General features: G+C 45.8%; 1 protein-coding gene across 1 annotated transcript in view; it reads left to right on the top strand.

The window, feature by feature from the left end:
* POLN (DNA polymerase nu) overlaps positions 1–13,296 on the top strand; it is a 268,106-nt gene that overhangs the window by 207,313 nt on the left and 47,497 nt on the right. Inside the window, exons 18-19 of the mRNA XM_040335297.1 lie at positions 8,339–8,449; positions 10,711–10,789. Coding sequence (XP_040191231.1) covers positions 8,339–8,449; positions 10,711–10,789 — 190 coding nt within the window. The remainder of the gene's footprint in view (positions 1–8,338; positions 8,450–10,710; positions 10,790–13,296) is intronic.

Here is a 13,296-nt window from a genome sequence, read left to right as displayed (position 1 = left end):
TAGGAATATCAAGAACCCAGTGTGAGATGGGTTTACTTTTTTAAAGCTGAATTTGTATTAGTTTAGAGTGAGGAAAAAATATGTTCAAAATACACAATACATGATACATCATTGTAGACATTATTAGGTTCCAATACATACAGCTATTTCTTCCCACTGACTCTTAGGAGATTTTGGGAGCCCCCTTAATCTCCTGTGCACAAGTTGACTTCCTGAAAGTTGGAACACAAACACATGTCTGTTTCTCTGATACTGCAGTGCTGTACCCTATGATTCCACAGCCTGTTGAGAAGCCTGAGGTCTGGTATTTCGGTATTTTTTTTAAACCTGAAGCGTTGTAGAATCAAAGTATCAGGTCTTCAAATGATTTTCCTATTGAAGGGAATTTTGGTGAAGAAAGGACACTTTGGGGGTCATGGCAAATGAGCAGGAAAAAGGAAGAGTTTTTTATTTATATAGACCCATCCCACCTTCCAGACCCTTTCCTCATAATTTTGCTGATTCAGATACAATTACCCATGTATCTGCAACATGAACTTACCTTTGGTAAATGCTCTTACTGTGAGGCCCTGTACACACGAGGAGACATGTCCGATGAAATCGGTCCGCGGACCGTTTTCATTGGACATGTCTCCTGGGATATTTTGGTCTGATGTGTGTACACACCATCAGACCAAAATCCCCGCGGACAGAGAACACGGTGACGGTGACGCGGCGACGTGCGCAAACCAGGAAGTTCAATGCTTCCATGCATGCGTCGAATCAATTCGACGCATGCGCGGGATTTCGGTCCGCTGGTTAGACGTACTAACCAGCGGACATGTCCGACGGACAGGTTTCCAGCGGACAAGTTTCTAAGCATGCTAAGAAACTTTTGTCCGCTGGAAACCTGTCCGCTAGGCCAGGAAACCTGTCCGCTAGGCCGTACACACGACCGAACATGTCCGATGAAACTGGTCCGTGGAGCAGTTTTATCGGACATGTTCGGTCGTGTGTACGGGGCCTAATGCTCAACGCTTACAAAATGCTGGTCAATGGAACACCTATTTCATTAGCCATTGAGTAGATTCCTGCTTCCTGTTGATGGTCAACATGTCTATTTTAGCTTGTGTTTACCTTGATTTTAAAAGTTAAGTTGAAGACGCACAAAAATTCACATAAACTGCAGCAACACTAAGGAGGAGGATATGGCCCAGATTCTCGTAGATCGGCGTATCTTTGTGTGGGCGTAACGAATCCTATTTACGTAACGCCTCCGCAACTTAGACGGGCAAGAGCAGTATTCTCAAAGCACTTGCTCTGTAAGTTGCGGCGGCGTAGCGTAAATAGGCCAGCGTAAGCCCGCCTAATTCAAATTTGGAAGATGTGGGCGTGTGTTATGTAAATGTTATGTGACCCCACGTAAATGATGCTTTTTACGAACGGTGCATGCGCCGTCCGTGGACATATCCCAGTGTGCATTGCTCCAAAGTACGCCGCAAGGACGTATTGGTTTCGACGTGAACGTAAATGACGTCCAGCCCCATTCGCGAACGACTTACGCAAACAACGTAAAATTTTCAAAATTCAACGCGGGAACGATGTCCATACTTAACATTGTTACGCCGCATGTACGCCTCATATAGCAGGGGTAACTTTACGCCGGGAAAAGCCTAACGTAAACGGCGTCTCTGTACTGCGTTGGCCGGGCGTACGTTCGTGAATTTGCGTATCTAGCAGATTTACATATTTCTAGGCGTAAATCAGCGTACACGCCCCTAGCGGCCAGCGTAAATATGCAGTTAAGATCCGACGGCGTAAGAGACTTACGCCGGTCGGATCTAATAGAAATCTATGCGTAACTGATTCTAAGAATCAGGCGCATAGATACGACGGCTCAGACTCAGAGATACGACGCCATATCTGGTGATACGCCGTCGTATCTCCTTTGAGAATCTGGGCCTATGTCTTTAAAGAAAATAAAGGGGATGCTTTACTAAAGGAGAAGAGCATGCTCACTTTGCAATGTGTATGTTCACCTAACGCTTAAAGCGGAGGTTTACACAAAAAGTCAACCTGCGCTTTTTGGATCCCTCCCCCCCCCCTCCGGTGTCACATTTGGCACCTTTCAGGGGGTGCAGATACCTGTATGAGACAGGTATTTGCACCACTTCCGGGTTCTGACTCCCACGGGTAATCCAACCTCGTCACGTCACCCCCCCGCTGTCTTCTTGGAAACACTGTTCCCAGGAGAGAGCGGGGACCAGTGATGGCGCGCCGTGATCCTTCGCACATGCGCAGTAGGGAATCGGGCAGTGAAGCCACAAGGCTTCACTTCCTGATTCCCTCACCGAGGATGGCGCTGGAAGCAGCCGAGGACCAAGCGATTGCTCAGTCTTGGCTGCTGACATCGCGAACGTGCTGGACAGGTAAGTGTTCATTTTTTTAAAGTCAGCAGTTGCAGTATTTGTAGCTGCTGGCTTTTAAAAAAAAAAAACAGGTGGACCTCCGCTTTAATGATTGAGATTAAACTGTGCTGACTTCAATCATACAATCGTGTCTGAGCAAAAAATGTTCTAACTATTTCACCCCCCTCCCCCCAAGCAATTTGAGCACCAGCCACTGCTTCACAACATGGTTTACAAAAGTTTGTATTTATTGGCTTACCCTTTTTAGATGAATGAACCAGCTGTTCCAGCTTCTCTTCTATCCTGGGAAATTGGCACTAATGCATGCATGAGATATTCCCTTCACAAGGAAATACAAGTCTACACAAACTCATGTAATGGAACCTATAGGAGGTTTCTAATGTCATCTATCTATGCTTTGTGTTATCATAATTCAAGTATTACTGTTCCATGTACCTTCTTTTTATTTCTGAAAATCTTCTAATTAACCGGTTAAGACCCGGACCAATATGCAGGTTTAGGACCTTGCACCTTTTTGCGATTCAGCACTGCTTTGCTTTAACTGACAATTGCGCAACGTGGCTCCCAAACAAAATTGGCGTCCTTTTTCCCCACAAATAGAGCTTTCTTTTGATGGTATTTGATCACCTCTGCGGTTTTTATTTTTTGCGCTATAAACAAAAATAGAGCGACAATTTTGAGAAAAATTCAATATTTTTTACTTTTTGCTATAATAAATAACCCCAAAAAGATATAAAAAAAGTTTTTTTCCCCTTAGTTTTGGCCGATGCGTATTCTTTTACCTATTTTTGGTAAAAAAAATCGCAATAAGCGTTTATCGATTGGTTTGCGCAAAATGTATAGCGTTTACAAAATAGGGGATAGTTTTATGGCATTTTTAATAATGTTTTTTTTTTTACTACTAATGGCGGCAATTTTTTCGTGACTGCGACATTATGTCGGACACTTTTGACACATTTTTGGGATCATTGTCATTTTCACAAAGATAAGTGGTATAAAAATGCACTGATGAGACATAAATCTGTTTCAAGTGACTTCTTAAGTGCAGCAAAACGACCCTCCACCGATAAGGATGCAGGCTTACCAGAAATCATGGACTCAAAGAAATGTACATTTCATGAGTCAAACAGGCTTAGGGATCGATATAAATTCTAGAGGGATCTCTTTTAAGAAACAAGGTATCCACCAATGGCTCTTCAACAGAGATGCATTTTCCCAGGTGATGAATAAGCACTAGCTCAAATAGTTTTCTTGTGCTCATCCATGTATCCAGACGTAGGGGCAGATCCATAAAGCGAGTACGCCGGCGTATCTACTGATACGCCGGCGTACTTTCAAATTTCCCGCGTCGTATCTTTGTTTTGAATCCTCAAAACAAGATATGACGGCATCTGGGTTAGATCCGACAGGCGTACGTCTTCGTACGCCTTCGGATCTAAGATGCAATTTTTCGACGTCCGCTGGGTGGCGTTCCCGTCGTTTTCCGCGTCGAGTATGCAAATTAGCTATTTCCGCCGATCCACGAACGTACGAGCGGCCGTCGTATTCTTTTACGTCGTCTCTAGTCGGCTTTTTTTCGGCGTATAGTTAAAGCTGCTGTTTGGTGGCGTACTCAATGTTAAGTATGGCCGTCGTTCCCGCGTATAATTTTACATTTTTTTTTCGTTTGCGTAAGTCGTCCGTGAATCGGGCTGGACGTAATTTACGTCCACGTCAAAACAATGACGTCCTTGCGACGTCATTTAGCGCAATGCATGGCGGGAAATTTAGAGATGGCGCATGCGCAGTTCGTTTGGCGCGGGGACATGCTTCATTTAAATTAAACACGCCCCCCTACTCGCCGATTTGAATTAGGCGCCGTTACGCCACGAGAGATACACTACGCCGCCGTAACTTACGGCGCAAATTCTTTCAGGATTTAAACCAAAAAAGTAAGTTACGGCGGTGTAGCGTATCTCAAATACGCTGCGCCGGGGCAGATCTTTGTGGATTTGCCCCAATGTCTGGATACATGGATGAGCACAATGGTGCTCATCAATGGTAGGATCCCACTTGCCAGAACACCGGTGTCTTATAGATCTGGTTCCGCCATCGGTTAGGTTCCGGAACCGACTGCGCAGACTCCGCGCATGCGCAGTAACAGCCCATGAAAATTGCCGAACTCAACAGCTGATCGTCAGCTTTTAATGCTCGGTGCTCGCTCACAGTGGGGCGGAGACCAGGTCGGAGACAGGGGCAGACACAGAGCGGACACAAAGGGCTGGAGGACATGCCATGCCGCACTTCACCCCGGAAAAGGGGGCGTAGCCAAGAAGGAGACTCGTGTCCTATGGAACAGCAGTTCAATATCACATTCCGCCCTTTCCTGCCCCCTTGCTGCATCGGGAGAGAGCGCATCTACAGCTCACGAACAGCTGTTCCCGCTCTATGTTTTCCGTCGGCTCAGCTTGCGCCTGCGCACTGCACTCGGAACCATATTGGTAGCTGGAACCAGCTCGGCAGATCACCGGGAAGGGACGGCAGGGAGGCAGGACCCAGACTGCGGCAGAAGATGAGACTTCAGTCACAGTCCCCGGCGAGGAGGCGGTTGGGAACGTGCGGTCTCAGGGAGGAAGATCCAGCAGAATGGTGCCGCCTGCTTCTGCAGACGCCGGACCTCAGGCGGCAGCTCCCTCTCAGCTGCAGGCTCTGCAAAGTGGCCTGGTCTCCGGCGCACTGTTTAGCATGGTGCAGCCAGGTCTGGTGGCGTCAGCACATGCTCCAGCACCAGCTATGGTTCTTGCACCAGCATCAGCTCCTGTCCCAGCAGTTTGTGCAGCTCCAGTACCAAGTCCAGTATCAGTTTCAATGCCAGGTCCAGTACCGGTTCGGATAATAGCTCCGGTCCCAGGTCCAGTACCAGCTCTAGTATCAGGTCCAGGGCTGGCTCCAGCACCAGTCCCAGCTCCAGCTGCGCAGGGTGAGTTGTTAATGCATAATGTGATGCCTGATGTAATAGTTTACCTGTCTGCTATTTCTACTGCACTTTCTTCTGCTGGTATTCTTATTCCTGTTTTCCCTGCGTCTGCTGCTGCACCCGCCCTGGGCTCTCCTTCCTGTTATTTCCATGCCTCTAATGTTTCTAATGTCACTCCCCCCATGTCACACAGTTTGCTAGGTAGCACTGTGCACAGCCCTGATTTGTGCTTGCCTAGGGAGACGGTTAGAATGCCAGTCCCTGAGGTGAGTATGAAAGAAGTGTTGCCATGTGATGTCCCCTTTGGGTTTTCATTTACCGGGGTCAGTAAAGGATAAAATTTGGGCTGGGGAGTTTGTGGATATGTTATGCCTTCTTCCGACATCTAAGGATTTTATTTTTAAAACGGAGAAAAAAGGGGAGGAAAGGCAGGAGGAGGATAGGCGCAGGCCCTTTTGCTCACTCATTTAATAACTGGTTACAGGCATTTTTTGTTTTTGCCAGTGTACTGGTTGAGAAACAACCGAAACTGAGTGGAGGCCTTTTTCAGCATATGGATCATGTGTTGGAGGCCTATAAAAGTTTTGGCGGTTTGGGCTGGTACCTTTATGACGAGTCCTTTCGCCAGAAACTGGCGGTGCATCCATCGCTGGGATGGGGGATGTGGGCCTATGGCTTAACTTGATCATTCCCCAGAGACCAACCGTGGGTAAGTTGAGTCAGGCTAACCCTGTGTCCGCAGGGTACCGCAGAGGTTGTTGTTTCGCTTTCAATGAAAGTTCCTGTCGCTTTTATGTGACGTGCAGTGCTTGTTTTTGCTTGGGACGCACCCTCTGAATCGGCTATCTTGTCTTTTCTGGTTTCCTTGATGAATTGGCAGTTTTCCCACAGCTACATTGCAAAGACGCTTGCCAGGGTATTTTTCTTCTTTCGGCTATGGCGGCTTCCGCCTTGCTTTAGTTTTTTCTCAGTGAAACAGGCACTGAAGGGTTACAAAAAGCATAATTTTACCCCCGACGGCATGAGGCCCATTAGTCGGGAGTTACTGAGGTGGATTTGAGAGGCCATGTTGCTGGTATGTTTTACTGGGTACTAAGTATCAATTTACATATGTACTAAAGCGCTGCATGGCACATTTGGGTCTGGACAAATTAAAGTTTTCCTCTCATTCTTTTAGGATAGGGGCTGCGTCTGACGCAGCCGCTCAGGGTCTCCCGGCTTCGGCCATTATGGGTTTGGGTAGATGGACGTCTAATTGTTTTAAACGTTATGTCAGACCTAATCTCTCTTTTTAATTCATAGGTTTTTGTCATTATGTATGTATTCTGGGCCATTCCTATATCTTATGGGCACAAAAGCGTGCAGCTCAGCGTAGGTATACGAGCAATCTGTTTTTACAGCCGGAATCCTTCACTTTGTACAGGAAGGGTGTGCGGGGCATGAAGTGGCACCAGCTTTATTTTCATTTATTGCAATTTTCAGGTTTGGCCGCTTCCCTCAATACTGATAGTGCATTTAGTTGGGAATGATTTAGGGAACACCCTAATGCTAGATTTGTTGTCTGCAGTTAAGAGGGATATTTATCGTTTTCATTTAACTTTCCGGGGGGCAACCATTGTATTTTCGGAGATCGTGCCACGCCTGTTGCATAGGGTGATGGAAAAAATGAGGAAGAGGGTTAATAGGGCAATGGCTAAATGTATGCCATCCTTGGGGGGGGTTTTGCGTATCGGCACGTGGATCTGGAAGGGGGGATCCCAAGATTGTACAGACAGGATGGGGTCCACCTTTCAGATGTGTGTTCCAATATCTTTAACCTTGGGCTGCAATATAGTATTGAAATGGCTGCATATGTGGGGTAGGCCAGGCTTGTTGCGCAAGTTCCGCTGGTGGGGACATATATGATGATACAGTGATGCTGCCCGAGTTCCAAAAACTGGGCAGAGTTTATGTGAATGATTTATGGTATTATTATACAAGTTTCAGTTATAATGGTTGTGTAAGATATGATGTAACCCAATAAAGTGTCGCGGCCATTTTATGCCAAATCAACATGTTGTGGTGTTTGTTTGTGTGGTTGTATCTGGGGTATAGGTGGGGGCACGTGTGGCCTACAGTCCCATGTTAAAAGCGGGCAAAAGCATTGGGGCCTGCTTTCTTGGGACTGGGGCCACCTGACACCTCTCTGGGTGTTAAGGAGTTTGGAGTTATAGGTGAGGGGATGGGCGGTACTGTCCCTTTAATTATAGTACAGGTGGGGGCGCCCCAATAGCAGTCCAGGGAAGGTTCTGGTTCCCCAGGCAATCTGGGGCATTCTCTGCAGTGACCCAGGAAGAATGAAGAAGCGCTCCCTCCCTTCCCATTGCAACATTTTATATGGTAGGGTCACCCCAGAAGCCGGGGGGGGACATATTTGGTGATGATACAGTGATGCTGCCTGAGTTCCAAAAACTGGGCAGAGTTTATGTAAATGATGTATGGTATTATTATACAAGTTTCAGTTATAATGGTTGTGTAAAATATGATGTAAACCAATAAAGTGTCGCGGCCATTTTATGCCAAATAAACATGTTGTTTTGTGTAATTGTATCTGGGGTATAGGTGGGGGCGGGTGTGGCCTACAGTCCCAAATGATGAATATGTTTTGCTGAAGATGAGTAGTAAAAACTTAAGGACAAAGCAAAGAAAATAGGAGTAAAGGCAGGTCTGTGTCACATCCCAATTTGGACACATAGAGATAAAAACAAAATGTTTCTAACCTCTACCTGTACAAAAAAAACCTTCTCTCTGGGTCCACACTGGGGGGATTTTGCTTTCTTCCTGTCCTAGTGACCACAGTTACAGCAATAACAAAAATAACAAAAGTTCTTGCCCTTCTCACTAATATAGGCTTAAAATAAAGTAAATAAGTAATTCAAACTATGTAGATTATTTATTTGGTCTTTTAATCTGTTCATTTTATTTCTATGTGCAGGATTTGTCATCTCACTTATGGGTCGCAAGAGGCCTCTCCCCCATATCAACTCAAAAAACTACAGTTTAAGAGCTCAAGCTGAAAGACAGGCTGTCAATTTTGTAATACAAGGTAAACCTTTGCAGTCTTTAACCACTTAAGCCCCGGACCATATTGCTGGTCAAAGACCAGAGCACTTTTCGCGATCCGGCACTGCGTCGCTTTAACTGACAATTGCAACCGACGTGGCTCCCAAACAAAATTGCCGTTCTTTTTTTCCCACAAATAGAGCTTTCTTTTGGTGGTATTTGATCACCTGCGGTTTTTAGTTTTTGCGCTATAAACAAAAATAGAGCGACAATTTTGAAAAAAATATATATTTTTTACTTTTTACCATAATAAATATCCCCTAAAAATATATAAAAAAACGATTTTGTTCCTCAGTTTAGGCCGATACGTATTCTTCTACATATTTTTCTTAAAAAAATCGCAATAAGCGTTTATTGATTGGTTTGCGCAAAAGTTATAGCGTTTACAAAATAGGGGGTAGTTTTATGGCATTTTTATAAAAAAAATGTTTTACTAGTAATGTGGGCAATTAGCGTTTTTTTTCCGGTACTGCGACATTATGGCAGACACTTTCGACACATTTTTGGGACCATTGGCATTTTTATAGCGATCAGTGCTATAAAAATGCATTGATTACTATAAAAATGCCACTGGCAGGGAAGGGGTTAACACTAGAGAGGCAGGGAAGAGGTTAAGTAGGTTCACTGGATGTGTTCTAACTGTAGGGGTGGGTGGCCTTACTAGGGAAAATGACTGATCGCTGTTCATACATTGTATGAACAGACGGTCAGGCATTCCTCCCCTGACAGGACCGGGAGCTGTGTGTTTACACACACAGCTCCCGGTCCTCGCTCTGTAACGAGCAATCGCAGGTGCTCCGGCGGCGGGCGCGCCCCTATTGGCTGCTGGGCGAGGTGACGTATAGCTACGTGCTCTCGCCCAGCAGAGCCGACCTGCCGGCGGCTGGTCGGCAAGCAGTTAATTATAGGCAGTTGAGAGCACATTTGTAAGGAATTTTATTTTTAACGTTGATAAATGGAGTGGTCAGATTCTCAGAACACATTTTAGAAAATTCGAACACGACATATGGTCTTCTTCTGACACGACATAATGATTCTACAACAAAATTGCTAGTGTAACCAGACCCTAATACAATGTTTAGACATGAAACAGAACTTGCCACCCCTCTGAAAAGCAATTTATGATGTATTATTTTTTAGAGGTTTGATGGGCCATGAGAAAGGTGAATTAACCCACTTTATCCTTGTAAGGGCTGCACTATTGTGCTGCCACCACTCAATCGCCTATTTTTACATCGCTAACAAAATATTTTAATGAGTTAAAAAGGCAAACATTCCAGATATAAATAATGTATTCTACCCCTTCACATAACACTGGCCTGGCCTCATCTTGAAAGTGCAGTTCAGTTTTGGTCACCAATCATTAGGGGAAATACACTGAACCTTATTAACACTTAGGCCCCGTACACACGATAGAATCCATCCGCAGATAAATCCCAGCAAATGGGTTTCTGCGGATAGATCCTATGGTGTGTACACGCCAGCGGATCTGTTTCCGCGGAGAAATCTCCTCTGGGATGGATTCCAGCAGATCGGATATTTGCTGTGCTGCACAACAAATCCATCTGCTGGAATCCATTCCAACGGATGGATCCGCTCGTCTGTACAGACTTACCGGATCCATTCGTCCAAAGGGATTCCCCGCACGCGTCGTAATGATTTGACGCATGCGTGGAATTCCTTATATGACAGCGTCGCGCCCGTCGCCGCGTCATAATCGCGGCGACGGCGCGACACGTCATCGGCAGAGGATTTCCGCGCGGATTTCAATGCGATGGTGTGTACACTCCATCCCATCGAAATCAGCGGAAATCTTTGAGAGGATTTATCCGTGGAAACGGTCCGCTGGACCGTATCTGCGGATAAATCCTCTCGTGTGTACGGGGCCTCAGTTTACCCTAATCAGCTCAACTATTATATACGTGATTTTTTATTTATTTTTTTCATTTCTATGCCATTACCCTTAACATTTAAACTTTTTTTTATTTGTTTTATTCACTTTAGTCACACACACAGAAAAAAGTTAAACCTTGAAAAAATAAATAAAACATTTCTAAGAAACTTTGCAACAGGAAAAAATATAAAATAAACGGTATACTTGATTTTACCGTAACATACATTTTTGGGGGAGCAAGCAATCAAAAATGTGAAACTGACATACAAAATTTAAGCAATACACTAATAAATAAAAATATGTTCTGAAAGTACACCATACTCTTTGTTTAACATTTACATGTCTTCAAGGCTCTGCTGCTGACCTGTGCAAACTGGCAATGATTAACATTTCAGCCTCCATCACATGTTCTTCAAGTCTGACAGCCAGGTTTGTAATGAGTTTTGTAAGTGTAACTCTGTGTGTCATATGTAACATAGATGTTGTTTTTTTAAATGTCTAAGGCCGCGTACACACGACCGGTCCATCCGATGAGAATGGTCCGACGGACCGTTTTCATTGGTTCACCGCTGAAGCAGACTGATGGTCTGATGTGCGTACACACCATCAGTTCAAAAACCGATCGGGTCAGAACGCGGTGACGTAAAACACACGACGTGCTGAAAAAAACGAAGTTCAATGCTTTCAAGCATGCGTCGACTTGATTCTGAGCATGCGCAGGTTTTGAACCGATGCTTTTGTGTACTAACCATCGGTTTTGACCGATGGTCAGCCGTCCATCGGTTTGAATTTAAAACAAGTTCTCTAATTTGTGTTCCGAAGGACAACCGACCGATGGGCCGTACACACGGTCGGTTTGGACCGATGAAACTGAACTTTAGTCCGTTTTCATTGGCTTGGACCGGTCGTGTGTACGCGGCCTAAGAACAGAAATGCAATAAAACATTTTATCAGTGACTAACGAGACCTGTACAGCTGTAATTTGCGAAATGATGCTGAGGAGAAAAAAAAGTCTAACTTGTTTTTTTTATTAAGCTGATCCTGCCCCCTATGAGGACAAAGTGCATTTAGCACTTTGTCCAGCCTTTGTAGCTGATGTATATAAGACTAGCTTTGTGGTCATATTTTGTTTCAAGAACAATCCCCTGCAATAACAGGATTGTGCAATGTCTTGCTTATTTAACATGTATGTGCTTATATGTACATGGTGAACAACTATGAAATAAAATGTGCTTTCTCATTCGTTCATTGACGGACACAGCAACTTAAATCTTGACCTTAGGGTTATATCGCCACCTTCAGGAGAGGACTAGGCAGAACATGTTAAAACAGCAAAACTGCACAGTACCGTGGTGGGGGGGGCGGTCCTACTGGCTATAACCCCTCACACTGCATCCAGCAGCTCAGTTTTTTCTGCCTAGTGTAGGTGGGGAGTGATCCCCCCGGTGGGGACCAGTGGTCCTGGAGATTTTTTTAGAGTGCTGGGGGTCCGATGTCTCTTCCCTGTGTTTTTGGGGTGTTTGAGTGTGCACATTGTGGGAGGCCTCCGCGTGGACGGTAAGCGTGGTCTCACCATTTTCCTGTCGTTTTAGACAGGAAGTTTGGCAGCCATTTTCTTGTAGTTTTTAGTCAGGAAGTCATGCGGCCGTTTTCCTGTAGCCTTAGTGTAAAAGTCCGGCGGCTATCTTTCAGGAGTCCTCAGGCATTTTTTTGCTGAGGCGGCTGGCAGCCATTTTCTTGTAGTTTTCACCTTAGTTTTTGCCTCTAGCGCTGGTTTATCCTTCTGGAACGGAGCAAATTGCACAGAACACCTCATGAGGGAGAGCGGACAACAATAGCACAGTGCAGTACCTTGGCCGGGGTGGTGAGTCCTGCGGTGGGCCCCTCAGTCTGTGGCAGCTAGGAGGGTGGACTTTTGGTGTAACTAGACTGTGGTCCCTACGGGTGTCAGGCGAGTGTGGGTCAGCATGGCGTCAGAACCTAGCGCTTCTTCCCCAGACATACCTGTGGGGGCAACCGGTTCCCCCTATGGACACTTTGTCGGCAGTCCTGGAGTCTTTTGTTGCCAGGGTGGAAGCGGTGTGCGGGTGCAAGGGGGGTAAAAATGCCCCCACCGTCTTCTGGGGAAAGCTCTGATTCAGTCTCGGGCCTGTTCTGACGTTTCAGAGGATGCGGGCCAGGACCATTCGGACAGTGAGGATGACTCCGTGTCCAGGTCAGAGCAGGAAAGGGCGTTTGTAGGAGCACTTATCACAGTGGGGCGGGATACCCTAAAGATAGAGGATACGGCGGGGACATCTACAGAGGTGTCGGTCCATTTTGGGTCCCACAAGCCGGTCCGCACGACTAACATGTTTCCCTACTTGGCTTTCTTTGATAAGTTTATGTACAGAGAATGGGAACGATCACAGCGGGCCTTTTCGGTCTCAAAACTCATGGCGGTACGTTACCCCTTTGAGGAGAGATTCCTGAAAAATTGACATCTCCCCCATCTGTGGACTCCCCGTTCTCCAGGTTAAACAGGCATTTAAGGACCCCGCCGATAGGAGGGCCAAGGCGGTTGCCCGGTCTCTGTTCACGGTGGTGGGGTCGGCATTGCGTCCAGTCTTGGTCACGGCCTTTTTGTCCCAGATGCTCACTGAATGTTGCACCGAGAGTTGAAAAAGCAACAGGCTTCCCAGGTCTGCATTGAACTGGCGGACCAGTATGTCTAACAAAGACAAATCTCCTGCGCTCCGGTATTTTTGGAAGATGTTATGGGATGATAAAGTTCAATTAACCACTTCCATACAGGGCATTAATATACCCTTCCTGCCCAGACCAATTTTCAGCTTTCAGTGCTCTCACACTTTGAATGACAATTACTCAGTCATGCTACATTGTATCCAAACAAATTTTTTATCATTTTGTTCTCACAAACAGAGCTTTCTTTTGGT

Source organism: Rana temporaria, chromosome 1 (genome assembly GCF_905171775.1).
Source record: "Rana temporaria chromosome 1, aRanTem1.1, whole genome shotgun sequence".
In the NCBI taxonomy this organism is placed as follows: domain Eukaryota; kingdom Metazoa; phylum Chordata; class Amphibia; order Anura; family Ranidae; genus Rana; species Rana temporaria.
The sequence above is the reverse complement of the archived record's forward strand: the minus strand, read 5'-3'. Positions and strand labels throughout refer to the sequence as shown.